At 39.4% G+C, this 24519-nt stretch overlaps 2 protein-coding genes and 2 long non-coding RNA genes across 5 annotated transcripts in view; 1 reads left to right on the forward strand and 3 right to left on the reverse strand.

The window, feature by feature from the left end:
- LOC146449606 (tyrosine-protein kinase HTK16-like) overlaps nucleotides 1-24519 on the reverse strand; it is a 59478-nt gene that overhangs the window by 6917 nt on the left and 28042 nt on the right. For both annotated transcript variants that reach the window (XM_085101708.1, XM_085101709.1), the window contains exons 4-5: nucleotides 1734-1871; nucleotides 1057-1350 (exon numbers count right to left, since the gene is read on the reverse strand). In XM_085101708.1, coding sequence (XP_084957834.1) covers nucleotides 1057-1350; nucleotides 1734-1871 — 432 coding nt within the window. The remainder of the gene's footprint in view (nucleotides 1-1056; nucleotides 1351-1733; nucleotides 1872-24519) is intronic.
- LOC146449607 (uncharacterized) lies at nucleotides 1917-10936 on the reverse strand. Its single transcript, XM_085101899.1, has 2 exons — nucleotides 9739-10936; nucleotides 1917-4336 (listed from the first exon to the last, which is right to left on the reverse strand). Exons 1-2 carry the CDS (start codon nucleotides 10934-10936, stop codon nucleotides 4062-4064), a joined length of 1473 nt encoding a protein of 490 aa, XP_084958025.1. The 3' UTR covers nucleotides 1917-4061.
- LOC146449608 (uncharacterized) lies at nucleotides 7074-7831 on the reverse strand. The gene is made up of 2 exons (XR_014860670.1): nucleotides 7691-7831; nucleotides 7074-7151 (listed from the first exon to the last, which is right to left on the reverse strand). It is a non-coding gene; the product is annotated as an uncharacterized LOC146449608 (long non-coding RNA).
- Nucleotides 16263-20380, forward strand: LOC146449609 (uncharacterized). The gene is made up of 3 exons (XR_014860656.1): nucleotides 16263-16806; nucleotides 17719-17929; nucleotides 19353-20380. It is a non-coding gene; the product is annotated as an uncharacterized LOC146449609 (long non-coding RNA).

Genomic DNA, 24519 nt, shown 5'->3' on the forward strand with positions numbered 1-24519 from the left:
TGAGCTCTAACAGTGATCAGGATCAAAATTCTCCTTGTATAAATATCAATATGCTTATTCAACCCTGAGGTCATGAGAATATTTAAGGATATGATTACCCAAGGTGAATTTTGATATTTAAGTAACTTCTCCACAGTACTTTTATAAGAAAAATATTGAACTGGATTAGGAGAATTCATTCTTTGATATCAGGGGTTAAAAGGTTAAAAAATGACTGAAAAAAAAAATGGACTGTTGCAAGAGAGTTGCAGCATGTTATATAATGATTTTGTGTGTAATTAAGACAAAATTAATATTCCAAACAGTAAGACTGGTATACAATCAGCACTGTACATATGATTTTCACGTTAAGTTGAAAACAGGAATGCCTCTCAAGACTTAAAAGAGAGTAATTCTCTACCGACCCTTTTCTTTCTAGAGTACAAACTCCATCTTTTGATGATTGTTTTAACGAAGCCACTCAGCAGTGCTTAATTTCCTGTTGCTTTTATTCTGTGCAACACAATTCTAACTTGAGCCTTAAAAAAAAGAACAGAAATCCTACAATGTCACCATTCAAGTGAAACCTTTTGTATATGATCTATCTGTACAGGTATTGTGGAGTTTATATTTCAATTGTTTTATTTTATTTTTAAGTATTTAAAAAAATGAGAAAATTTATCCGTGAATAAAATAAGTATCATCTTTGACATGAGACTCAAGGGCTTATCTTCCTTTTAATAACATAGCATAAAGTATGGGTCTTGACAATTTGCGAGCCAGCAAGCCATGCGAGGCAGACGTGCGAGGCACTCAGGTTAGCCTAAAAAAACACTCCGGTTAGCCTAAATAGCACTCAGGTTAGCTAAAGTAGCTCCCCGGTTAGCTTAAACGGTTAGCATTTATGTTGTGGGTTGTTCATGCCTTGCACGCCTCACATGTTTGGCTCGCATGGCTTGCACATTTGGCTAGCATGCCTCGCACATTTGGCTCACATGGCTCACACGTTTGGCTTGCTGGCTCGCTGACTCGCACATTGGCCTTACTCTCAAGGATTAACTGTTGTGTAATACTTACAGCTGATTCTGCTCTTTGTATTAGAATTCTTCCAGATGGGCTTCTTCCAGGAGAAACACTTAGTGCAGGGGAGCTCACAGCTGGCGTCAAAGAAGGCGTGGCTGGCAACATTCCTGAACGTTTCCTTGAAGGGGGAACTGGTAAATTCTGAATCATCACTGGAGGGTTTCCATCAGGTGGAAGAGCCATTTTAAGAAGAACAGGCAATCCGTCTGCACATCTGCTGTAGTGGTCAATGACATGTGGTAGAGTTTCAAAGAGTGGACCATCATCAATGTAAAAGTATCTGTCAGACTGTGTAAAGGAGTAAATAAAATAAACTGTGTTCAATTACTTGTTATATATTTTAGGATTATGTACTTACTGGTAACATTTTCTCCACAAGCTCAAAAAACACGTAAGCACATAAGCATGTTGAACTCTATGTCAAGTGAAGATAAGATCATGAATGCAACACAAGCACAAGCAAATGAAAAATTTTGATCCTTAATGCACTTGCACTTGTGCTTATGCTTGCATTGAGGCTGTTCTCATTGAAATTTACACTCTTCTGCTTTATGTTTGCATCTGTGTTTGTGCTTGCTTGCAGATTTTAAGCAAGCTTCTTTGAAAAGAACATTTAAGAAAATTACCGGTATCCTTTAAAGTATATGATGAGTAAAATCTAAATAAATTACCCTGCTCCGTATCTGATAATGATAAATCTGTGTGTTAACAACCACAGATAGCACATAATAGCCATGATCTCTGGTGCTAAGGCGTACAAGGAACAAACCATCAGCTAGTCCCCACTTCTGAAACAATACAATGGCTTCCTGGGGAAGAAAACACAAACAAACATACAGCATAGTTGCTCATGGAACACAGACATCCCACATCCCAGCCCATCATAAGGTTGACCCTCCAAGCCCTAACAGCGATCAGTATCAAATTTCTTATTGTTATACTAGAAATATGTGACTCACAAAACCTTACGAAGCTAGGGCTGGGTGGAAAGCCCTTTTTACTTGTATTGTATCAGGTTTCTGAACAATCTTAGCAACTATTTTGATGAGCATGGCCTTTATGTAGTTCCACAGGCTAGTTTGTGGTTGAAATCTATTTCTGACAGGACGAAATCTACAACGGGCGCGCAGCGCTGATCAACCCCATGAGAATTAAGGATATGAACACCCAAGGTGAATTTTCTTGATATTTTAGTAACTTCTCCCCAATACTTTAATAGGAAAAATATAAGAACAAGGTACAGGAGTTAATGTTCTTTGATATTAGGGGTTGATTGAGGGTTAAATTAAACCTGGCAAATTTTTGCTTGTGTTCTGGGGCATGGCTTGTTCAAGATGTTTTGATAGTGAGCAGCAGCTCAGAAAAATGAACCAAACTTACACCCAATACATCAAACAAAGTCTTGTCAACAGTCAAAATGAGAAAAGTTCAATTATTTATCAATGAGTAGCTTGCGATTTCTCCCTATTAACATGTTAAAAAGAAGCCATTTTGGGTTGGGATTCAATGTGAATACAGCATGAAACAAGAACTGTAACATTAAAGGCCACGAACATTAAATATATTGGCCTAACTACAAATTATTAAATAATTAATAAAATTATTTACATACTGTCACATTAAACCTGTTTATCTCCTACACCTCATTACATATTTTGGGCTGTCAAATTTTTTTAAACTTGTTAATAGCCCATTGATTACTGGTTATTCACTTACAAGTAAGAAAAATGAAATAGGAGCGTTGTATAACTGTTATGTCTTTTCTACTTTCTCCCCTTCAATTAAAACACAAAGAATAGCTTGTTGTACAGTTCACTCAACTTCTTCTAGAAACGAATCAACTCCATGACGTCTGCAAGCGAGCCACAGGGTTGCAGTTTACCTTCATCATTCTGATTCATACATTGAGCAGATTGATTAATCATTGCTTCATTGAGTTTAAGGTGAGAAGCAACATTTTTTTTGCCCCTTGGATCATTCTCATTGCTCTTGCCAATCTCTTGAAATTGTGTTCCTTCCAGTTCAGTATTTCCAGGACTTGTTTCCAGGCCTGTTTGGCTTTACTGGTCTGTGCCTCATCTGCGAGTAGGCCCACATTTTCCTCCATGTAGTCACTTTTGTAACTAACTCTTTTATCATACTCCCATGGCAGGAGAACATACTTGTAAATTGTGGACTGTACACCCCAGCACAGCTTACCCAAAACCAAAGCAGCATTTGGTTTTGGCATCTCAATTGGCCTTTCCTGATGAGGGACATTGTGTTGCATATATATGACCCTCAAACTCTATGTTCTTCCTGTCTTCATCTCCTAAAAGTGTCACTTCAGCCTCCAACTCCATACATTTGCCCTTGAAACGTGCACACGTTCCTTTCAACTTTTTATTATCTTTCCTTTAGTCTTGGCATTGTCAGTGACAAACTTTATCAATTGGGTTTCCAGAGATTTTAACCGCTTCTTCAAGTCTCTCTTCTCAGTTTTCAGTTTGCTGATTTCTCCATTGAGCTTTAATTATTCATTCTACCTACTTTTCCCTTGAGCTCATCCATCACTCTGCTGATTTCTTACTTGAGCTCACTTTTTTCTGTGTTCATAGAAGTCAAATCATCTTTCAATCTACTTATTTGTCCCATGTTGTTTGAATTCATATCATCCTTTAATTTGTTGATTTTCTTCTCCAAATGTTGCCTCCCTTCTGTTAATTCTGACCTCTCTGTTTCAATGAAACTTAATCACTCCTCCAAGTCCTCCTTCTCAACTTTTAATGTGTGGACGTTTTTAATTGTTTCTTGAGGTCATTTTTTCTTTGTCCTTTGTCTTTAAGAGAAAGTGCAATTCCATGTTTGGCAAGATTTCTGCAAATCCCCATACATGAATAATGTAATACTATACATCTCGTGACTCTACCTCTATTCACAGTTGCTATTTTTGGAAGAGCCAAAGCATCATTTGGTTTTGGCATCTCGTCATCAATTGGCCTTTCCTGATGAGAGACACTCTAGCTGTGCTGCATATATATGATCCTCAAAATTTTTTTGAAATTATCGTGTTCTTCCTGAAATTCTTTCTTTATGTCCTGAATTTCATCTCTTAAAAGTGTCACTTCAGCTTCCAACTCCATACATTTGCCCTTGAAATGTGCACAAGTTCCTTTCAACTTGTTATTGTCTTTCAATTGGGTTCCAAGAGATTTTAACCGCTTCTTCAAGTCTCTCTTCTCAGTTTTCAGTTTGCTGATTTCTCCATTGAGCTTTAATTTATTCATTCTATGCCCTGGAGCTCATCTATCACTCTGCTGATTTCTTACTTGAGCTCACTTTTTTCTGTGTTCATAGAAGTCAAATCATCTTTCAGTCTACTTATTCGTCCCTTAAGTTCACTTTTTCATGTTGTTTGAATTCATATCATCCTTTAATTTGTTGATTTTCTCCTCCAACTGTTGCCTCCCTTCTGTTAATTCAGACGTCTCTGTTTCAATGGAACTTAATCACTCCTCCATGTCGTCCTTCTCAACTTTCAATGTGTTGACTTGTTCCTTGGGGTCATTTTTTTCTTTGTCCTTTGTCTTTAAGAGAAAGTGCAATTCCTTGTTTGGCAAGATTTCTGCAAATCCCTATACATGAATGATGTAATACTATACATTTCATGACTCAAACTCTATTCACAGTTGCTATTTTTGGAAGAGCCAGCTGATAGAAGGAAAGATAGATAGCAGCGGAGCTAAAGTACAGATCACTTGTACTTTTGCCTATAACATTTCTTCTATTATTTTGGTAACTCCCAAAAATAGATTAGAAAGCTAAAGTTTAAACTATTAGAAAAAGCATAAAAAAGACTAAAGACAAACTTTACTTAAAGCAATTAAAATGAATAATTTGTGGGAATGAAAGACTGCTCTAATAAAATATTAATCTTTGGGAGGTCATAAAAGGGGCATTGTCTTACGTTGTACTAAATGGCATGGTTTGTGTCTAGGGTGGAAAAAGACTGCACAGTTTATGATTTGGCTGGGATATCATACTGCACATTAGTAAAGAATTAAATTAAAACCTAGGTTTGAGGGTAAGTATGTCGTCAAAACATGTATTTGTCCTCAAGTTGTGTATGTTCTTCTTGGTTGTAGTGATTTCTCCCTTTACTTCATCTAACTCATCATCCAAACTTATGATCGTCCCTTCCAGAGCCATGTTCTCTCTCTTCAACTCCTTGACTTGAGTTTCCACAATTTTACCAACTCCTCCAACTTTTCCTTCTCAGCCTTCAGTCCACTGACTTGTCCGTGATGTTCCTTCACGTCTCTTGTTCTTTGACTTCAAAGCATCACATATGATTTGTTGTACTTCCACATGCTAGCTGCCATTACAATTAAGTTGCTTTAATTCCCTTGTATGAAAGTTCTTTTCCAAGGCCATCTTCTCGGCTTACAGTGTATTGACTTGTTCGTTGAGAAGATCAATTTCTATGTTCCTTGACTCCAAGGCAAAATTTAACTCCTGGTTTCACTTTTGAATTGCTCCTGTATGAAAGGGTTAAGGGCACTGTTTTACCTTTCATTGGTCCATTTTCAAGAAACGATTTGTTGCGTCTGCCCAAGCTGGGGGCTTGTACTGTGCAACTGCTGCTTAGAAATCAACACTGTTCGAAACGAAGGATCCAACCATGGATGGTCAACAGAGATGAAAATTTGTCAGTTGCAGACTATGAAGTAGTCTCCCTCACAGCCATTCTGTCTCATCACGCAACGCTGGCGAGGAGGATAGTTGCGTGACGAGACACAGCCCAGCTGCAAGGGAGACTATCATATCGATGAAGTAGCACATATCTTTTCGAGTAAGCCGATAATCGATAGCAATCAAAATCAACCAATGTCAATTCATTACTTATCAGTAGCAAATGATAGGCAATCTATGATGAAGATTTTGTAGTGTTTTGGATTACTGTCTTCTTTGAAGTCTTCTCTCCAGCTAGGTCATCAAATGCATATTACCATGGTTTTCTTTGGTGGAGGTGAAAATGTCAAGCGATGAAAGGGAGGAGAAGAGAGTAGGATCTTGGGTATTGAAGAAGCCTTAATACAAAGAATAAAGGGGCAACCAACCAATAAAGATTAAGTTGAGGCACTGCTTATATCTGGGTAACACCTTTGTTTTGGTCAAAATCAGTTTGAAACAATACAGGGACTGCAGAGACCAAAGTGGTATGGCTAAAACACCTGGCCAAGACACACAAGCATTAGGGGTCGCTGTTCCTCCATTTATAATGCATTTGCATAACATTATATTTGCAACCGCAATATATATGACATAGTTGTCCCCGCTATCTTGGTATACCATCCCATGCAGTAAAATCTTACATAGAATAGAGAGGGGGAAACCATGGCACTTCCTGGGCTCAATAGAAACAGGATATAGATTTTAACCATGCAGTTTGGTCTGTAAATTGTAGAGGAGAAATTAAAAATAAAAAACACACACACAAATACAAATAATAATTTATTAATGTTATACAATCTGCAGGACCTAACATGGCATTTTAGGCTGTCTGCCACCAGCTTATATTAAAAAATTATCTACCAGAGCTTAGGCTAAATATTGGTTTCCTTTTGAATTACGATACCTGCTAAAAAGTTCATATCATTTCACCCATCTACTAAACATTAATTTTACAGTAAGGATAGATAAACAATCTGCAATACCCAGCATAGCATTTTGAGCTGTTTAAGGCCAGCTTACATTGACAGTATACAATAATTTAGGCTAAATATTTGTTCTTTTGCTACCTAAAATACCTACTGTAAAGATTTAGGCTGTTAACATTAGCCTGTTTTGACAACTACTTGTAATGCCTAAAGAAACATTATTGGCATATTTCCAAAAAATAAAAATACAATCTGCAACACCTACTGTTTAAGGCTTTCACATTTTAAAATTAACCTGTAGCTTATTCTGTACTAACCACTAGACATTTCAGACTTTTCAGAATTTATGGACAGCTTATTTATACAAACTACAACACCCTTAATTGTTTTAATTCTCTTCTGTCTTGATTATAATATTTAGGCTGTTTATGGACAGCTTATTTATACAAACTAGTATGTAACAATTTATAACACTTTATATTGTAACATTAAGCCGCTAATTAATGTTGGCCTGTTTCAGTAATGTAATATACTACACTACATTTCATATTTTAGGCTGTCAAATCTTGATTTAGTCAAATTCGTCACTAAGTGTGACGGGGGAAAGAAACAGAACTTTCGCAGTTCCTTGCAAACTAACCCCCAACTATTGTACACACAAAGACCAGACCAGCACATCGGGAACTCCATGCCCCACTCTTTTCGATTAATGTGTGGGTTCTTTAACGTCCCATATGGTTATGAACATGAAAGTGTTGTGAGACGGTCCTACGGTTTATCGTCCTTATCCGAGAAGACTAGAAAGTCTAACCATTTGCAGATATCAGAGCAAACACAGCAAAAGACCCAGAGTGGTGGTCCGGCCAGGATTTGAACCTCCCGCACAGTAGTCCGGTGCTCTACCAACCGGGCCAACCGGTCGTCTTAATTCTCTTCTGTCTTGATTATAATATTTAGGCTGTTTATGGACAGCTTATTTATACATTTACTAGTATGCCTTCAGGTACATTTTAGGCCTCTACTAATGGCATATCCATAACAATCTACAACACTTTATATTGTAACATAAAGGCCACTAATTAATGAAGGCCCGTTTCGGTAATGTAATATACTACACTAAATTTCATATTTTAGGCCTAAATTATAATATTATTTTAGGCTGTTTACGGACAGCTTACTTATACAAACTAGTATGCCTTCAGGTACATTTTAGGCCACTAGTAATGGCATATCTATAACAATCTACAACACTTTATATTGTAATATAAAGGCCACTAATTAATGTTGGCCTGTTTCGGTAATGTAATATACTACACTACATTTCATATTTTAGGCTGTCAAATCTTAATTGACAGCTTATTCTGACAATGCACCAACCCTACTGTTAATGCACTGCTCAATTGAAATCTTCAATATCTCCCTATGGAAAACCCCCAGACATTTGAAATTTTTAAAACCACACAGATGTTCAAGGTTTAAATTGATTGGCGCACAACCTACTAACACCTTAACTTTAAGCTGTTTAAAACAAGCTTAATTCTATCTTCTGTAATATTTCAGATTATTAATGACCAGCCATACAGGAAAGTTTGTATTTCATACACAGGTTTTACGCCACGATTTATGCATCTAAATCTCTAGGCCAATCTCAGAAAAAATTTACCACATGCCGACACATGCATCACTCGGTCCCACTTCCCTTGCAGCCAGGTGACCAAATTCACTGTAAATTGCTTTTACTGTTGAGCTAACCTGTTTATGTTAGCTGGTTACATACATCTGAATTTACAAAAAACGTTCATATAGCTCCAGTTGTATTTATCAAAACAATCAACCAACTTTGGCCATGCTATCTACTTTAGTTAGCGTAGGCAATGTCAAAATTCAGGGGCAGAACACAGTTCATTTCAGTGGGTAGCTGTTCAAAAGGTCTTAAGTTAGTAGTTGTCTCTGAGATTTGGATTTGGTTAAAAAAGAGATGTCAGGTGGGTTGATGAAGAAGATAGCATGAGTCATATTGGTAAGAGAGTTAACCTTTTTAACCATGCTAAAATAACTACACTATGGTTAAGACACTTGCAATTTACCACAACATTTTGTGACTTATTTCTTAATGAAATTTTGTTGTGGTTTACAGTGTGGACACTCGAACCGTGGACGGCTAAGGCTTTTTTGGACTTTTTCTATCTCTGCAGTATAAACAGACTAAAGAAAAAATTTTCACTCGCTAAGAACTTTGCATCTTTTTTCAGATTCAATGTTGTTAACAAGGTTGGATTTATTGTTTTCTAGGGAGTTTCTGATTGGACAGCAATTGAAAAAAAAAAGGCGAAGAAAAGCCTTGACTGTTCATGGTTCGAGTGTCTGCACTGTAAATGTCCAATAAAGTCTAATTTATAAATCATAGTGACACTATGCTAAACATGATTATTCACAGGTTATACAAGAAACAGAGAGGCAGGGCATTTGTGTAACTTACCTGAATCACCTGTCACCAAGGCATTTTTTTCTACTGTTTTAGTTTCTCAAGTTAATATTTGTTTAAGAAAAGCCAGTAATTTAGTTTAGGTATCCGCTTATTTAAAGGGGAAGTATCATGGGGTTTTTGCCCTCTTTTGTTAAAAATGGTGGAATAAGAGAGAGGAGAGAAATCAACTCGATCCTTGAAAGGAACAACTTGTACTCTGTTCTAGCGCATTTTTGAAACAAAAATTCGAAAACTTTAAAAACAATAGCCTAATTAACATTTTTCAAGCTTCAATCCATACCGGCCTACTCTGTCTTTGGCCAGAGGCACTAATCCACACTTTTTGCACTGGGTAGATAATTTATAACAAAACTAGACAATTATTTTTTGTTTCTGTTGTCAGACACACATTTCTGGGTTTTGAAATGACATCAAATTTTCGTGATACTTCCCATTTAAGTCACGGTTTTCTGAAAGTAATGTTTTTACTCTTCCCTAGAACTATCTAGACGTTTCTCGAAAACATGTAATTTGAAAGTTCTCAACTCAAAACAAAGGAGGACAGCTCTTAGGGCATCCTATTCAGTTGTTTCCAAACATTGGTTAACTGCGTGACCATATCAGCTGAGTGGAAGCCATTCACTTTTCCAGCATCTTTCATACGTTGTGTTAACTCTGTGAGTTTGTCTTCAGTTAGTTCTGGATGAGCAACCAGATTTCTTTCTCGCTGGATCACCCCCATTGCTACAGCCATATGTTTAACATCTTTATCTTGCCATTGCAGTGTCATCTTAAGTTTTCTCCAGGCTTCATTTGCCTCGCTGATTTTGCGCTCATCGCCTTTAAACAGTGCCGAAAAATAATATTCATCATCAAGGTCTCTAATCATGTAACTCGCTGTTTTATCATAGTAACCTTGCGGAAGAATCTTCTCAAAAATCATAGATTGCACACGACGGCACAACTGACCGAAAAGCAAGTCATCATTAGGCACGTCAATCTTCCTTTCAAGATCTCCGACTTCCCTTTTAAGCAACTTGTTTTCTGTATGCAGTGTCTCCAATTTCTGAATTTTCTCCTTTATTGTAGTGTTTTCTGTCTTTAAGTCGCGTAAGTCCTCCCTAAGTTTGCTGTTTCGTCCCTTCTCGTCTAGTAACTCCTCTTCAAAACCCATCATCTTCCCTTCCAACTCCGAATTCTTCTCTTCCAACTCCACGACATTAGATTTGAGGGACTTGTTATTTGCCTTCAACGCTACGACATCAGATTTGAGGGACTTGTTATTTGCCTTCAACTCTACGACACCAGATTTGAGGGACTTGTTACTTGCCTTCAACTCCACGACATCAGATTCGAGGGACTTGTTATTTGCCGTTACGTATTCTAACTTTTCCTTCAAATCCATGACTTGAGCTTTGAGATCTTCTACCTCTTTCGTCAATATTTCCTTCTCAGCTTCCAGTTTAGTGACTTGATTCTCAAGTTCCTTTATTTTTGAGTTCTTTGACTCCAAAGGATCGCCTTCGTATGCACTGTACGTCGTATTCCCGGCTTTCAGTTTATCGACTTCATCGTTGAGGGCATCGATTTTCGTGTCCTTCATCCTGATTTCCGTATCCTTCAGCTTCCAGGCATCTTGCAATAATGTAAAGGTTTCCTCAAAAGATCGGAAGTCATCGTCAATCTCTGGTGGGATAGACTTTCCTTTTAACGTACGGAACCTACCTGTTAGTTCAGCGATTAAGTCGGACATCGACAAACTTGCCATGTTTAGATCCTTCGAATTCCAATCCGTTGTCGGCGTCTCGATTTTTGCGTTTTCCTCAACTTGTTAAGACGTTACGCCTGATTGGTTAATCTTTTTCTCGAGGTATTGACAGAGCGCAAAAACCGCTGATTGGTCATTTTACAATAACTGTCCAAATTCCCGCGCGCTGATTGGCTCGTAGCTATTGTCTATAAGAGTACAGACAATAAAAATGACGTCAGATGTAACACGCGCGCTTTCTCAACGCTCGCACTTTTTCCATGTTATTACGCGGGATGCCCTGAAGGGGCATACCGTGTCTAAAAACGGGTCGATTTCTTTTTTTTTTTTTTTTTCTTTTTACGCGGGATGCCCTGAGGGGGCATACCGTGTCTTAAAACGGGTCGATTTCTTTTTTTTTTTCTTCGTAGTAGTTACAAATCGGTACATTAATTTATTCATTAAACTCTCCCCTCTCCTACTCGGGATGTATTGTTCTGATTGTCTTCAACAAAGGCAGGCCAATCAAAATCCATTCTTGTCGCTTATATCGCGAGGGAGGGGACCCACTCACCCCTACCTGTGTGACGTCAATGCATCATTTGATATATTTATTAATGACGGATTAAATAGTCGCGCCATATTGTTAAAACATGTTCTGGACTCAAGTGTGCCGTTTTCAAACGGAAATTTCACCATTTTGAAGCCGTAAATCGAAAGAATTACTTCTAAGAAGCACCCGACACGTAAAACGGTGGAAATTAGTGAGTTCCTGGCGAAGGAATCGTGCTTTGTTTGACAGTCTTAGACCACGACGCGAGACTGAAAAGAGGTCATTGAGAAGCTTACGTTATCGTAATGGAATTTCACAAATTTTCCGTAGCCTCCCACGCAGACGTTCTTGGGGGTTCGTCACGCGTTCCTCCCCTAAGAACGTCTGCGTGGGAGGCTAAAATTTCCGGTGATAGTCTGAGTCGCGTAACACAAGGGGAACAACGTAACGCGATCGTCGTGACTTAAACTATTCCACTAGCAAGGATAGTCTTATCAATCGGCAAAGCATACAGTTGGAATAAATGAATCAGCCCCAGCATCACGCGTAATGCCAGTGTAGCAGGCATCTTGTTTTTTTTTTCTTCCTCGTAGCTACAAATCGGTACATTAATTACGCGGGATGCCCTGAGGGGGCATACCGTGTCTAAAAACGGGTCGATTTCTTTTTTTTTTTCTTCGTCGTATACACAAATCGGTACATTAATTTATTCATTACGCGGGATGCCCTGAAGGGGCATACCGTGTCTTAAAACGGGTCGATTTCTTTTTACGCGGGATGCCCTGAGGGGGCATACCGTGTCTTAAAACGGGTCGATTTCTTTTTTTTTTTCTTCGTCGTATACACAAATCGGTACATTAATTTATTCATTAAACTCTCCCCTCTCCTACTCGGGATGTATTGTTTTGATTGTCTTCAATAAAAGCAGGCCAATCAAAATCCATTCTTGTCGCTTATATTGCGAGGGAGGGGACCCACTCACCCCTACCTGTGTGACGTCAATGCATCATTTGATATATTTATTAAAGACGGATTAAGTCGCGCCATATTGTTTTAACATGTTCTGGACTCAAGTGTGCCGTTTTCAAAGGGAAATTTCACCATTTTGAAGCGGCAAATCGAAAGAATAACTTCTAAGAAGCACCCGACACGTAAAACGGTGGAAATTGGTGAGTTCTTAGTGAAGGAATCGTGCTTTGTTTGACAGTCTTAGACCACGACGCGAGACTGAAAAGAGGTCATTGAGAAGCTTACGTTATCGTAATGGAATTTGACAAATTTCCGCTGATAGTCTGAGTCGCGTAACACACGGAAAACAACGTAACGCGATCGTCGTGACTCAAACTATTCCATTAGCAAGGATAGTTTTATCAATCGGCGAAGCATACAGTTGGAATAAATGAATCAGCCCCAGCATCTCGCGTAATGCCAGTATAGCAGGCATCTTGTTTTTTTTCTTCGTCGTATACACAAATCGGTACATTAATTTATTCATTAAACTCTCCCCTCTCCTACTCGGGATGTATTGTTTTGATTGTCTTCAACAAAAGCAGGCCAATCAAAATCCATTCTTGTCGCTTATATTGCGAGGGAGGGGACCCACTCACCCCTACCTGTGTGACGTCAATGCATCATTTGATATATTTATTAAAGACGGATTAAGTCGCGCCATATTGTTTTAACATGTTCTGGACTCAAGTGTGCCGTTTTCAAAGGGAAATTTCACCATTTTGAAGCGGCAAATCGAAAGAATAACTTCTAAGAAGCACCCGACACGTAAAACGGTGGAAATTGGTGAGTTCTTAGTGAAGGAATCGTGCTTTGTTTGACAGTCTTAGACCACGACGCGAGACTGAAAAGAGGTCATTGAGAAGCTTACGTTATCGTAATGGAATTTGACAAATTTCCGCTGATAGTCTGAGTCGCGTAACACACGGAAAACAACGTAACGCGATCGTCGTGACTCAAACTATTCCATTAGCAAGGATAGTTTTATCAATCGGCGAAGCATACAGTTGGAATAAATGAATCAGCCCCAGCATCTCGCGTAATGCCAGTATAGCAGGCATCTTGTTAAACTCTCCCCTCTCCTACTCGGGATGTATTGTTTTGATTGTCTTCAACAAAAGCAGGCCAATCAAAATCCATTCTTGTCGCTTATATTGCGAGGGAGGGGACCCACTCACCCCTACCTGTGTGACGTCAATGCATCATTTGATATATTTTATAAAGACGGATTAAGTCGCGCCATATTGTTTTAACATGTTCTGGACTCAAGTGTGCCGTTTTCAAAGGGAAATTTCACCATTTTGAAGCGGCAAATCGAAAGAATAACTTCTAAGAAGCACCCGACACGTAAAACGGTGGAAATTGGTGAGTTCTTAGTGAAGGAATCGTGCTTTGTTTGACAGTCTTAGACCACGACGCGAGACTGAAAAGAGGTCATTGAGAAGCTTACGTTATCGTAATGGAATTTGACAAATTTCCGCTGATAGTCTGAGTCGCGTAACACACGGAAAACAACGTAACGCGATCGTCGTGACTCAAACTATTCCATTAGCAAGGATAGTTTTATCAATCGGCGAAGCATACAGTTGGAATAAATGAATCAGCCCCAGCATCTCGCGTAATGCCAGTATAGCAGGCATCTTGTTTATTCATTAAACTCACCCCTCTCCTACTCGGGATGTATTGTTCTGATTGTCTTCAACAGAAGCAGGCCAATCAAAATCCATTCTTGTCGCTTATATCGCGAGGGAGGAGACCCACTCACCCTTACCTGTGTGACGTCAATGCATCATTTGATCTATTTATTAAAGACGGATTAACTTGCGCCATATTGTTTTAACATGTTCTGGACTCAAGTGTGCCGTTTTCAAAGGGAAATTTCACCATTTTGAAGCGGTAAATCGAAAGAATAACTTCTAAGAAGCACCCGACACGTAAAACGGTGGAAATTGGTGAGTTCTTAGTGAAGGAATCGTGCTTTGTTTGACAGTCTTAGACCACGACGCGAGACTGAAAAGAGGTCATTGAGAAGCTTACGTTATCGTAATGGAATTTGACAAATTTCCGCTGATAGTCTGAGTCGCGTAACACACGGAAAACAACGTAACGCGATCGTCGTGACTCAAACTATTCCATTAGCAAGGATAGTTTTATCAATCGGCGAAGCATACAGTTGGAATTTCCTACTCGGGATGTATTGTTCTGATTGTCTTTAACAAAGGCAGGCCAATCAAAATCCATTCTTATCGCTAGGGAGGGGACCCACTCACCCTTACCTGTGTGACGTCAACGCATCATTTGATTTCTTCATTATGGACTCAAGTGTGCCGTTTTCAAACGGAAATTTCACCATTTTGAAGCAGTAAATCGAAAGAATAACTTCTAAGAAGCACTCGACATCTAAAACGGTGGAAATTGGAGAGTTCCTGGCGAAGGAATCGTGCTTTCTTTGACAGTCTTAGTCCACGACTGCAGACAGGGAAGAGGTCATTGAGAAGCTTACGTTATCGCAATGGAATTCCTGCAATTTCCCTTGAAAACCTGAGTAACGTAACACAAGGGGAACAACGTAACGCGATCGTCGTGACTCAAACTATTCCATTAGCAAGGATAGTTTTATCAATCGGCGAAGCATACAGTTGGAATAAATGAATCAGTCCGGGCATCACGTGTAATGCCAGTATAGCATATTCATTAAACTCACCCCTCTCCTACTCGGGATGTATTGTTCTGATTGTCTTCAACAAAAGCAGGCCAATCAAAATCCATTCTTGTCGCTTACATCGCGAGGGAGGGGACCCACTCACCCCTACCTGTGTGACGTCAACGCATCATTTGATCTATTTATTAAAAACGGATTAAATTTGGGGCGATATTGTTTATAACATGTTCTGGACTCAAGTGTGCCGTTTTCAAACGGAAATTTCACCATTTTGAAGCGGCAAATCGAAAGAATAACTTCTAAGAAGCACTCGACATTTAAAACGGTAGAAATTGGTGAGTTCATGGCGAAGGAATCGTGCTTTGTTTGACAGTCCTTGACCACGACGCGAGACTAAAAAGAGGTCATTGAGAAGCTTACGTTATCGTAATGGAATTCCACACATTTCCGGTGAAAGTCTGAGTCGCGTAACACAAGGAAAACAACCTAACGCGATCGTCGTGACTCAAACTATTCCATTAGCAAGGATAGTTTTATCAATCGGCAAAGCATACAGTTGGAAAAAATGAATCAGCCCCAGCATCACGCGTAATGCCAGTAAAGCTGGCATCTTGTTGTAAAAAACAAATCGACGGCAGTTTTCTATGGTCTATACTCTTATAGACCATACAATGACGCCATAAAATGTCCAAAACTTGGCAGTGAAACCACTCGCCTGCGGCTCGTGGTTCCACTTGAGTTTTGAACACTTTTTGACGTCATTTTATGGTCTATTTAACAATTATTCCACGAGCGCGCGTTGGATATGAGATGATAGATAGCCAACGAGGCGCGTAGCGCCGAGTTGGCTATAATCATCTCATATCCAACAAGCGCAAGTGGAATAATTGTTTTATTAAAAACAACCGAGAAATATTACTAGATCTTACTGATTTCGCTGTGCAAGAACGACCAGAAGGCAATTTAATGGTCGCCATTTCTCGGCCATGGTATAATTGCTCATATACCATGGCCGCTAAGCCAATCAAATCCCTCGAATTGCATTATACAATGATGCAGTTTTTAATAAAAGAGTATAGACCATAGAAAACTGCCGTCGATTTGTTAAATAAATAATGACGTAAAGCGCGTTACTTTTCTGATCTGCGGCTGCGCAAGGCTGCTCACAGTCACAGAATTAAAAATCGATCGACCGATGGACGATTCGACGGTTGACTTCACATTTTGATTATAAACCAGGGTGAACTTGTGCTCTTGGAAAGATGCAGAACACATCAGGGCAGAACTGTTATTCGTAATATCAGTAACACCCGTTTCAGGGAAACGTGGATGACAAGACCTTTTTATTTTGCTACGTATTCTTCGCACAAGAGACCACGCGGGACGGCACGACGGTGTAAAATCTGCAAGCTCAATTATTTTTCTTGCCGTTGTGAATTTTGTTTTTGTGGAGAGTGAGTCCTCCAACTGATTTGCAAATCTTCCCACAACCATCCTGGTCACAGAGATAAACTTGTCTTACGGCAGCCCCAACTGGTTGTGGATGAACCGCGTGAACGGTGGCGGAAGGCTTCTGCGTTCACTGCCAAGGAAGGAATATCCCATAGACAGTGAACGCTGATCTAATGTAACATCCAGTGCTGGGAAGTAATATGGCTGAAAGAAAAGGTAAGTTAAACATGAGCAATCATGTTCTGCATCCACCTTACAAAATGCTCTCTTGTGTTCTCCTGCACTCCAGGTAACCTGCATAAGTTACAAATTAAAATGAGGATTCCTGTCTGGTTCATCATGATCAGGACCATCTGGGGGGGGGGGGGGGGGGGCTAGTGTAAAAACGTTTCCAAGTTTCTTCTTTTTACCAAAAAATACTATTGCACAAGTAAACTGAACAAACTGGAAATTTAAGCATGTTCCTGTTCTTCATACTGCACTGTAAAATTCATCTGCACAAGAATAGTGCACACCTGAAATTTGCAATTTCCTCGTGGAACCTTAACTGTTTGTCCAAGGGTGTTCCATATTTCAGTAAAGAGGTCAAACAGGTATTTTGCTGACTTCAGTGAGAGCTCTGTAATATTTTGATTTCCACTGCCTCTCAGGTAGGTTGGCAAAAACCATGTGTTGAAGTCTGCGTCAAAATGCCTCGCCCTAAGTGCATGTGCAATTGTAGAAATGAGTCTTGGCAGAGCCCAGATGGGTACACAACTATGCGAGAAAGAATGTATTTTGCCAAAATAAACATGACTGATCAACTACCCTGCAGAACTGGGAGGCATACATGTAGTTAACAGTATTTTAAATGATAGTGGTAGGCAAATTCTAAATACTGTTTGCAGTGGCTTATATTGTCAGATACATCATCACAACCCAAGTACATGTAACCTGCTCTTAAACTTAGCTAAGAGAGTTTAAAGTATAAAAATGTAATATTCATTGGTTGTCCTGTGTTTTTCACTCTCACTTTATTAAAATCATAATGAGGCAAATCTTTGACACTCAAATAAATATTAGAATTACGTCTTACCGTCGTTATACTGAATGAAAAATTTCCACTTTTTTCTCTGTAAAAATCTGCAGAACCTGTTGGATCCTCTCACCAAGGTCATTGTTTTGGGAAATATGGAACAGAAGGTCACTCAGTTGGTACGTGTTGCTTTGTCATAGTTTCTGTGCCGAAAGTTGATGAATATCATTGATGCTTTCAGCATTGACTTCAGCCAGGCGTCAAAGTTCCCACCACGAAAGAATGTTGTGTAGAAAAAGAAATTAAAGCAACTTATCTCATCAAGTAGGTTCACCAGCATTCCATGAGAAGTTTTTCCTTTTGAGGTTTTTTATAAAGTGTCCATTCTTAGACCTAACATGTGACTGCTTGAAGGAATTTTAAGATGGTTCAGTATTATATTTTTATTTCCTGAATCATTATTTTGTGTCTATTTTTATTACACGTTGAAAGTCCAGCAGCAACTGCAACTACAATTTAACAGGAAAATTGAAACCTTACAACACTGAAGAATATCTCTGACTTAAAGAAACATGGCTTGTTATGGTGAAAGAAATTTGGAAATGAACTGAATAGTCCTAAGCACAGGGTTGTAAAGTGTAGTTGTGAGAGTGCTCTTCTTCCACTAGTGTCATCAGGGTTCACTTGAGAATTTTCCTGGTTAGAGCTTTTTGCATAAGTTTCATGCCAGTTTTTGTTGTTGTCGTTGTTGTTGTTTCTTGGCATTAGTTTTTATGAACTTAAAAAAGTAGTTAAAATAGTCCAGTTCTTGATTGTTGTTTAATTTCAATTCAGTTATTTATTTTGAACAATGGTGAGTTCAAGTCATTTGCAACTACAGCCTGTACCTTCATTGCCAGATGCACCTTTTTTCTGACATGACTCATGTTTGCTTTTGCTAAATATTTCTCGCAGTTGTTTATTGTATGTGGATGGCAACTGTACCCAAGTACCATACCAGACATCAAAGATGAATAACTTGCCCCACCGAATTTCAACTGCAATCCATTTGCTTTCTGCATGGGACAGTTTTTCTACCAATTAAATCAAAATGGCATACAGTTGTACATCTACTCTGTGAAGGAATTTGTTTAAGGCTTTCTCTCTGTATTCAAGATTGATAATAACAAAATCAGACTACTTGTATCTCCATCATAAGGAAAGGTGTTTGTCTCCTCATAGAAGAATTTCTATAATAAATATTTACATGTATAAATGGGATGCTATGGAAAAATATTAGTAATTATTATTAGTTGTGTCAAACAGAATGCAATAAGTAACAGGATTACTGGAAGTTTCCATTCAGTAAATGAGATATGGGTAATAGTACAATTTTTGTATAGAAGCTGGATGTGTTCAATCCTTTTGCGACTTCTTCAGGGTTTATTCTAGAAATTTTGCAATGAAGGCCCTCCTTTGTAATTTTTTTGGGGACCTTTTGTCTAGAAAGAGGGCGCAAGAATAGGGGCCCCATAAAAGATATTTGAACTTCTTTGTACAGTCTATTCTGAAGCAGCCAGTAAAGCCAAGAAAAAGAATGCAGAAACAAACACAAAGGAAACAAATTGCAAAAATCTTGCAAAGCCACGCTCTAGAATAAACCCTGCTCTTTACTGATAGTTAAGTACACGACAATCTTATATCATTTACAGTGAGAAATCACAAGTTTACTTCTAGTTTTATTTATAATCATTGTTATTTGTTACAGGTTCATTCTGACAGTGTATACCTGATTTCTAAAGAAGCTAAGGCTGTGCAGTATAGCAACTACCCGTGTCCTTTGCAGACTTGTCCTTTTCGTTGTTTGTGTTTCCTTTTCCTCATTAAAGATTGGGTGGAAGATGTCGTCAAAAAGCTGAGGAGCATGGCTTTCGCAAAATTTCTTCATTTCATCTGGACTGTAGAGGTGTTCTCCACCTTGAGAAGTGCTGGACTAATGATCTGTGGAACTGCTGCACAAGGGTTCTAAATGCTGTGTCTCCTTAATAAATGTCAAAATGTAAAGCAATATTTTATTTCCATATTCAAAGGCAAATGTTTCTTTTAAATCTGTAAATTTTTCTTTGTAACAATTTTACATTTTACTGGTAGCAGTCAAATGTTGTGGGGTAATGTTATTATCCATTCTTCTCATTATTTCATTAAACAGAATCAGGTGTTATTACTTTGATGACCGTTTTGATAAGTAACCTATAGAAATATTATTACTTTGGGAGGGTGGCTGTGTATCACCCCATTAGGGCCATTTCATTTGAAGTGTGAAGTTTACTGCTCACTTTTTTGTATTTAATGGCCTTAGTTTTTTCACTTCATAGGCAGTTTGACTAGTGCCATTAGCATGGCATGATAGCAATAAATAGGTTACCTTTAATTTTCTTTTGAAGCCTGGTGTTTTCCTCTTTCAATTCACTGTTCATTTCTTGTTGCTTTATTTGAAGTGCCATTAAAGAGGCGTTGTGACGAGTAATTTCTGTCAGGAAACGATCCTTTCAGTATTTAATGATGGAATTATTGGTTGCTCCTTTTCATATTAGTACAAATTTCATTTATATTTCACATGAATAACAACCATTGTTATTCCCAGTAATAATTTCAATTTAAAATCTTGTAACATTTTAGTCCTTGGAAATAATTTTGTTCATTCTTAGTTTATAGTTGTATCTAGATTGTTACCTCTGAAAAGCCCCTTGAGGGGAGGGGTTAAAAAAAAAAATTAAAGCCCTTTGTTTTATTCCATTTTTCTTACCTTTTTGGGAGGGATGTATCCCCTCTGCTGACAAATCCTCTCGTCTCTCTCTGCGAAAGGTAGATGTTCCTCGCAGATGAGAGTTCCAGTGCGGCTTTCAAAAAAATCAAAAACTGAAAACAACCGGTGGGGGCATTTTACAAGAGTACCTTTGCAGGCACCGCTACGACAGGGATAACAACAATTCGACTTGTTGAAGTAGTATTAGTCTGAACGTCGTATTGCTTTTTGCACAACACAACTTCGTGTAAAAACCCACAGGCTCGTGCGTTTTCCCTGGAAACAATGGACAAATTTACCCAACAATCACTGGTCCCAGATGTCTGGGCATTTTTTCTCAGTGTTCTTGGGGCCTTCAGACATTGCATGACTAATTAGTTATTGTTTGTTTTTTTTACGCAAACGGAAACTCCATGACGACTGCAAAACGGTGACTTGAGCAATCACTCGGTACACAGATAAATAGTCAACACACTTTAATAAGCCTCCAGAAATTAAGTTAAAAGGCAAATAAAGTCAAAATCTCGAAAAATTACATTTTAAAACGTCAAAAGACACAAATACATGAAAACTTGCATATTACAGTTAAAAATAAGGCTTAAAAGTGGCCGCATTGCTAAAACATTACGTTCTCAAAGTTCAGCCTTCAATACTTACAAAATCCAAAAACTTGCAAAGAAGAAGCCTCCGTTTATCCTCTGTAAGCATCAGAACAAACGTTCAACTTTAAAAAGCTTTTGCAAATTTTCATAGAAACAAAAAAAAAAGTCATATTTGATATGTTGCACGAAAGGTGTTTATCCGTGACATTTCTCTTTTCTGACCTTATTAAAAATAAAAGAGTGAGCGTAGACCTTAAGAAATGCAAAAATCCGTGCTTGCTTTGAACAAAATGAATGCGTTAAGTCCTCTAAATTGGCCACAAATGTCGCTGGTTTCGAACTACAACTATTAAACCGATGTTTTCATGAAATGCTCCACAGCTTGCTCGAAAGATGGCGGACTATAATGTAGAATTCTGAAGTTCTGAGAGCAAGGACAGCGGCGTAACGGCCTTTCGAATGAATGTCTTATTTTGATTCGTCGTCCGCCATTTTGAAAATCGAATGGCGGGAAGAAGACCGGAATCTATTGCGCATGCTCAGCGGTTTTTGCGCTCTGTCTTTTAATTAATCTGTCTTTCGGATGACAAGATTCTTGTCATGGGTTTAACTGCGCAGGCGTGAGCATCTTCACAAAATGGCGACGAACGCAGAGAAAGTATTCCACGATGGTGTTCCCGCGGCTCCCAAATCCAAATCTCTTACCTCGGGTAACATTTTGATGAAGTTTTAATGACTACAAGCATTTTTACACCAGCTGTAAAAAACTTACAATCCGTAGTACATTTCTCCAAAAACCATGCCATGTGCTCTCATCCGGGTACAAAAAAAAAAACAAAAAAACGTCATGTCCGATTACACGAAATGTCATTAAGATGTAAACAATCAAAATAAAGTCTGACGATTTTATGGCGGTAACATCCTCCCCCCGTGTTCGGCTGAGTTAAATGGGCGAACACTCTTCTAGGAGGGCTAGTTTCACAACAGGACGCTTCATCAAACCAAACTTGGTCTTCACTTCAGCTGATCTCACGACATTGTCATGGCCAGGGAAAACTCTCACAATTCTGCCAAGAGGCCAGGAGCCTCTCGGGGTTCCATAGTCTACCACAAGCACCAAATCACCGATCTTAACATTCGCCATAGGTTGAAACCACTTCTTGCGAACAGCTAAACCAGGCAGATACTCTCGCAACCAACGATTCCAGACGTGGGTGGTGATAACTTGTGCCTGACGCCAACGCTTCTGAGACGATATCTCTTTTTCAGCAAAAATACCAGGTGGCAGATTAGGAGATGCTCTACCAATAATAAAATGATTTGGAGTCAGCGCTTCAAGATCCTCCACATCAGAGCTGACTTCAGTCAAAGGACGACTGTTGACTAGCCACTCAACTTCAGTAATGGCGGTCACTAATACTTCATCCGTGAGGACTTGATTCCGCAGGACAACATCAAGGGCTTTCCTACAAGACCTCACCAAACGCTCCCATATTCCCCCCAAATGGGGTGCGGCGGGTGGATTAAATACCCACTGAATTCCTTCTTGGCTCAGCGTATTTGCAATTCGATCTTGATTCCACTCACAAAGGCATTCTTTTAACTCGCGGTTGGCTCCCACGAAGTTTGTTCCATTGTCAGAGTAGATGACAGTTGGTTTACCTCGTCTTGCTATAAGCCGTCGGAGACACATGATGAAAGAGTCAGTAGACAAAGAGTGCGCAACTTCCAAATGCACACCTCTTGTCACAAGACAAGTAAAGAGGCAACCATATCTCTTTTCTTCCTTCCTGAGATGCTTCACTTTTAGTGGACCAAAGAAATCTACTCCAACTTTTGAGAATGCCGGTGCAACTTGTAGACGATCAGAGGGAAGGCCAGCCATCAATGGTGCTTCTGGTTTTGCTCTTCGCCTTCTGCAATAAGAGCACTGATACAGAATCTTTCGTACTGTTGCACGGCAGCGCAGAATCCAGTACTGTTGTCTTAATTCGTTTCGGACATGTCCAACGCCTTCATGTTTAAGCTTCTCATGGCAGTTTATGATGATAAGACGGCTCAGCTCATGCTCAGGTGACAACACCAAAGGGTGGCGGCCACAATATGGTATATTGGCTCTCTCAATCCGACCACCAACACGAACCATTCCTTCTTCGTCCAAGAAGGGTGAAAGAGAAACCAATTTATTCTTGCTTGAAATGGGTAGAATTTTCTTAAGAGTGGCAACTTCTTGGGGAAAGGATTCTGCTTGAGTCTTGCGGATCCAGAATTTCCGAGCTTGCTCCAACTCTTCAACTGACAACAGACCAATTCGACGTTCAGCCACTGCGCGTCTGCAGTTGTAAATAAACCGAAAACTGAAGGCAGTTACTCTGAGGAGTCGCGTCAAGGATGAGTACTTATCCAAAGAAATGAATTTACGCCTTGAATCTTGCACTGCACCAGTCCAATTTACTGCCATTTCTTGGGTTTGCAGGTCATTCATAGGTTGGTTGGAGGCTTCAAGTTTTGAATTCCCCTTTGGCCACTTCTCTTCAGGGAGATGTAGGAAGGCAGGACCATTTAGCCACCTGCTCTCTGACCCGATTGATCTAACCGGAAGTCCCCTGCTTCCATCATCTGCAGGGTTTAATGGACCAGGACAGTGGTTCCATTGACTGGGTTCCGTCATGTCCAGAATCTCACCAATTCGATTAGCGATAAATGCGGGGTGGCGCTTTGACTCTCCACGAATCCACTGAAATACAGTGCTACTGTCAGTCCAAAGGTATTTAGAATCAATGTTGTAATCATGCTCCTTGATTACTACAGCAGATAACCTCGCACTCAATACTGCGGCCTGCAGTTCAAGCTTAGGAATGCTCAACGGCTTCTTGGGTGCTACTCACGTCTTAGCTGTAACAAAGGCACACCTCACAGCTCCACTGGCATAGCTGAATCTAAAGTAAGCTACTGAGCAGAATGCCAGTTCACTGGCATCTCCAAATACATGCAGCTCAATAACAGATGGATTGTCCACAACATGACGATAAAAACGGGGAACAAAGAATTCTGAAAGCCCCTCCAGTTCCTCCCGCCATTTGGACCACTCTATGAGGAATTCTGGTGGTGGTGCATCATCCCAGCCAATACCAAACTGCCACACTTGTTGAAGAAGGATTTTTGCTCGCACCAGGAATGGAGCCAGGAACCCAATTGGATCGAACAATGATGCTATCAGACTCAGAATTTTGCGTCGCGTGTCTGCCAAGTCCCTTTTAACCACCTTGTAGACAAAACAGTCCGAATAAGTGTCCCAAATGACACCAAGAGCACGTTCCACAGGCATGACAATTTCTTCTTCAACCACCTTTACAGAGGGAGCTCTCTCTGATACTGGTATACGCTCGATCACTTCCTTCTCATTTGAGATCCATTTGGTCAAGTCAAATCCTGCAAGCTTCAGCATTGCAACCAGTTGCTGTTGCAGCTCCAGAGCTTTGCTGCTCGATTCCACGGACTTGAAGAAGTCATCCATGTAGAAGTTT

The sequence above is a fragment of the Pavona decussata genome, unplaced genomic scaffold (assembly GCF_977016875.1).
Source record: "Pavona decussata unplaced genomic scaffold, jaPavDecu1.1 SCAFFOLD_602, whole genome shotgun sequence".
In the NCBI taxonomy this organism is placed as follows: Eukaryota; Metazoa; Cnidaria; class Anthozoa; order Scleractinia; family Agariciidae; genus Pavona; species Pavona decussata.

Excerpts from the sequence above, each read along its gene's own strand:
- LOC146449607 (XM_085101899.1), bottom strand. The coding sequence starts at position 10,936 with ATGGCAAGTTTGTCGATGTCCGACTTAATCGCTGAACTAACAGGTAGG. Across the intron at positions 4,337-9,738 it reads ACAACTGAATAGGATGCCCT|GGCATAGAATGAATAAATTA; the intron begins AAGAGCTGTCCT and ends GATGAGCTCCAG.